This window comes from Vigna angularis, chromosome 1 (assembly GCF_016808095.1).
Source record: "Vigna angularis cultivar LongXiaoDou No.4 chromosome 1, ASM1680809v1, whole genome shotgun sequence".
Taxonomy (NCBI): Eukaryota; Viridiplantae; Streptophyta; class Magnoliopsida; order Fabales; family Fabaceae; genus Vigna; species Vigna angularis.
The window spans coordinates 45789171-45792014 of NC_068970.1; the positions used below are offsets into that span (position 1 = coordinate 45789171).

At 39.3% G+C, this 2844-nt stretch overlaps 1 protein-coding gene across 1 annotated transcript; it reads left to right on the plus strand.

The window, feature by feature from the left end:
* Positions 1-1312: 1312 nt before the first annotated feature.
* LOC108319366 (nucleoside-triphosphatase-like) lies at positions 1313-2200 on the plus strand. Its single transcript, XM_017550474.1, has 3 exons — positions 1313-1484; positions 1721-1935; positions 2021-2200. Exons 1-3 carry the CDS (start codon positions 1313-1315, stop codon positions 2198-2200), a joined length of 567 nt encoding a protein of 188 aa, XP_017405963.1.
* Positions 2201-2844: the final 644 nt, after the last annotated feature.

Genomic DNA, 2844 nt, shown 5'->3' on the forward strand with positions numbered 1-2844 from the left:
GGTCAACGACGAGGAATCCGTATTACGATGTCTTGAATGAGTTGTGGGTGCTTTATGCTTTGTGACCGAACGGGAGAGAGAGAGAGAGAGACCAAGGTCTGCTCGAGCTATACCCTGAGGCCGTGGTAGGCCGAGTAGATGAGGCCGAAGGGCCGAATATGTGTAAGGCCGAATGGCCGAATACCTGTGAGGCCGAATGGCTAAATAGTTGAGGCCAAAGAACCGAATACATGGAGGTCGAATGGCCGAATGCTAGAACGCTTGAGGCCATGGAAGGCTGAACGGTTGAGGCCGAATGGTCGAGCTGCTGTACAGTTGAACACTTGATGTCAAATTTCGCTAATTGGTGAGTGTGTTATTGGACCCTTAATAAGTCTTTGAACAATATTATAATATTGAATTCAGATATTTAAATTAAATTATATAAATTAAATAATAAAATGAATCTATATCAAAATATTTATCTGTAAAGTCGTAGAAGCTTGTTGACGTAGATAGTGAGCCTGCATCCTTGTCTGGTTCCTTGTGGTTATAAAGGATGCCCCCTACCCCACGGTGGGCACGAAAATGTTTCGGTAGGATATTTTGCGGGACCAAGAGACGTACCTTTGCTGACGTGTCTTCCTCGCCTTCGAACGCTTGGATCGCCTGAGCCGCTCGCCTTTCTTCAGTCTGGACCGTTTGGTCACGTCGGTCTTGGCCGATCGGTTGCCTTCGTGCTCCACAAGGGGGGAGGTACCTGCAAAAGGTACTCTGACGCCCAAGTTAAGCGTGTGATTTGAAGAGCCTCGGCTCTTGGTTGAATATTTAGTGAATGGTTATCACTATTGAGTATTTGAGAGTAGCGTAGAGTGAATAATGCGTAAGTGGAACGTACCTGGCTTTCGACCCTGGCTTTGTATTTATAATTTACCTCATGGATCCCAAGCTTATACAAGCCCAATAAAATATAAACAGAATAAGATATAAACAGATTACTTGAAAATTCGGTTGGTTATTTATAACATGCTTTATCAATATCTTTAATTAGATATTGGTTTAATACCTTATTTTGTCCCCAGTTTGGCTCGAAAATGTCAAATTAGTTCATCCTTTAAAAAGTGCGTCAATTACGTCCTTACTTAATAAAATTTATATCAATGAAATCCCTTCCGTTAAATCTGTACAAACGACGTTAATTATTTTTCTCTCTCTTCTACTTTTTCTGTGCAACTCAACAGCTTTTTTTCTCTCTTCTACTGTTCTTCTTCTTTCTCTTTTACCAATTATTATACAATAAGACTTTCTTCAAAAATCTAATGGGGAGTTGTCTATGAATTATCTACTGGGGAGGCTGGGAAAAAGGTTTTCAAAGACAGTGGGAGTGGTTGATCTTGGAGGAGGATCACTTCAAATGGCATATGTTGTCTCAAGGAACACAGCCAAAAATGCCCCATTACTACCTCAAGGAGAGGATCCTTACATAAAGAAGCTATATGCGAAGGGCAAAAATTACGATCATTCTCCCTGTACAGGAGATAAGTTTGGGTTCACTTCATTTCAAAATAAATTAAGATTTTAGGGTTTTATTAATAATTTTTTTTAAATTTTATTTTATTAGTTTTATGGCATTCACTTCTTGATGATACGAAGGTAAAGAAAGGTCATTGCTTTGTGGCATTCACTTCTTGATGATACGTTGAGAGATGGAAATAACTGGTGAGTTTGTTGTTGTTTATAGGAAGCTATACATATTCAGGAGTGGAGTATGCAGTGTACCCTCCAAAGTCAGGGCCCAGTTATGATGCATGCAGAGAGATAGTCCTTGAGGCTCTAACACTGAAGGCGCCATGTTCTGATCACAATTGCTCATTTGGTGGGGTATGGGATGGTGGAAGAGGAAGTGGACAAAGAACTATTTATGCTACTTCATCCTTCTATTATCTGTCCAGAGACGTATGAACATTGTTTTAGCATGAGTTTCTGATTTGGATTTCTTTCTCAGGCTACAATGATAGTAATTTCGTTGTTTGTTGTATAGGTTGGTATCGTTGATAAAAAATCTCCCAATGCCATTGTTCGTCCTGTGGATCTTGAAAACTTGGTTAAGGGAGCTTGTGGAAAAACATTTGAAGATGCCAAATCAAGTTATACACTTCTTTCTGAAGAAAGAGTTCCGTTTGTGTGCATGGACATTACGTACATGTATACTGTTCTATAGTGAGAGAAGAAGCCGAAGAGAGAGAAGAAGAATAGTAGAAGAGAGAAAAAAAAGTTGCTGCGTTGCACAGAAAAAGCAGAAAAAATAGAAAAAGTAGGAGAGAAAAATAATTAACGCCGTTTGTACGGATTTAACGGAAGGGATTTCATTGATATAAATTTTATTAAGTAAGGACGTATTTGACGCACTTTTTAAAGGATGGACTAATTTGACATCATCCACATTTGAATGAGTGTAATATTAATTTCTTCTATGTAGTAGAATCTCAATGTACAATCATCGGCGCATCTGAAATGATTTTAGCAAGTTGGTCTAACGCACCAAGAGGGTCGTCCAAAGATAAATGAGTCTTCTTCGGTGTAGGACTTCCTTCTTGACCTATCTGCTATTAAATGAAAAAATGGTTATGTCATGACGTCAATTAGAAGTAAATATTAAAATTGAGAAGTATATCGTAGGAGTGTTTACCGGGGGATCAGATACATCACCAACCAAATGTCTAGGCTAGGCGACGAATGACTTAATTGCCTCTTTCACAGTGAAAAACTCATCTGTAGGCACAAGAAGAACGACATTTGGTACGACAACTTCATCCACCGTGACCTTGACCTCATCTTCTGCTAGTTGTACACCATGCACTATAG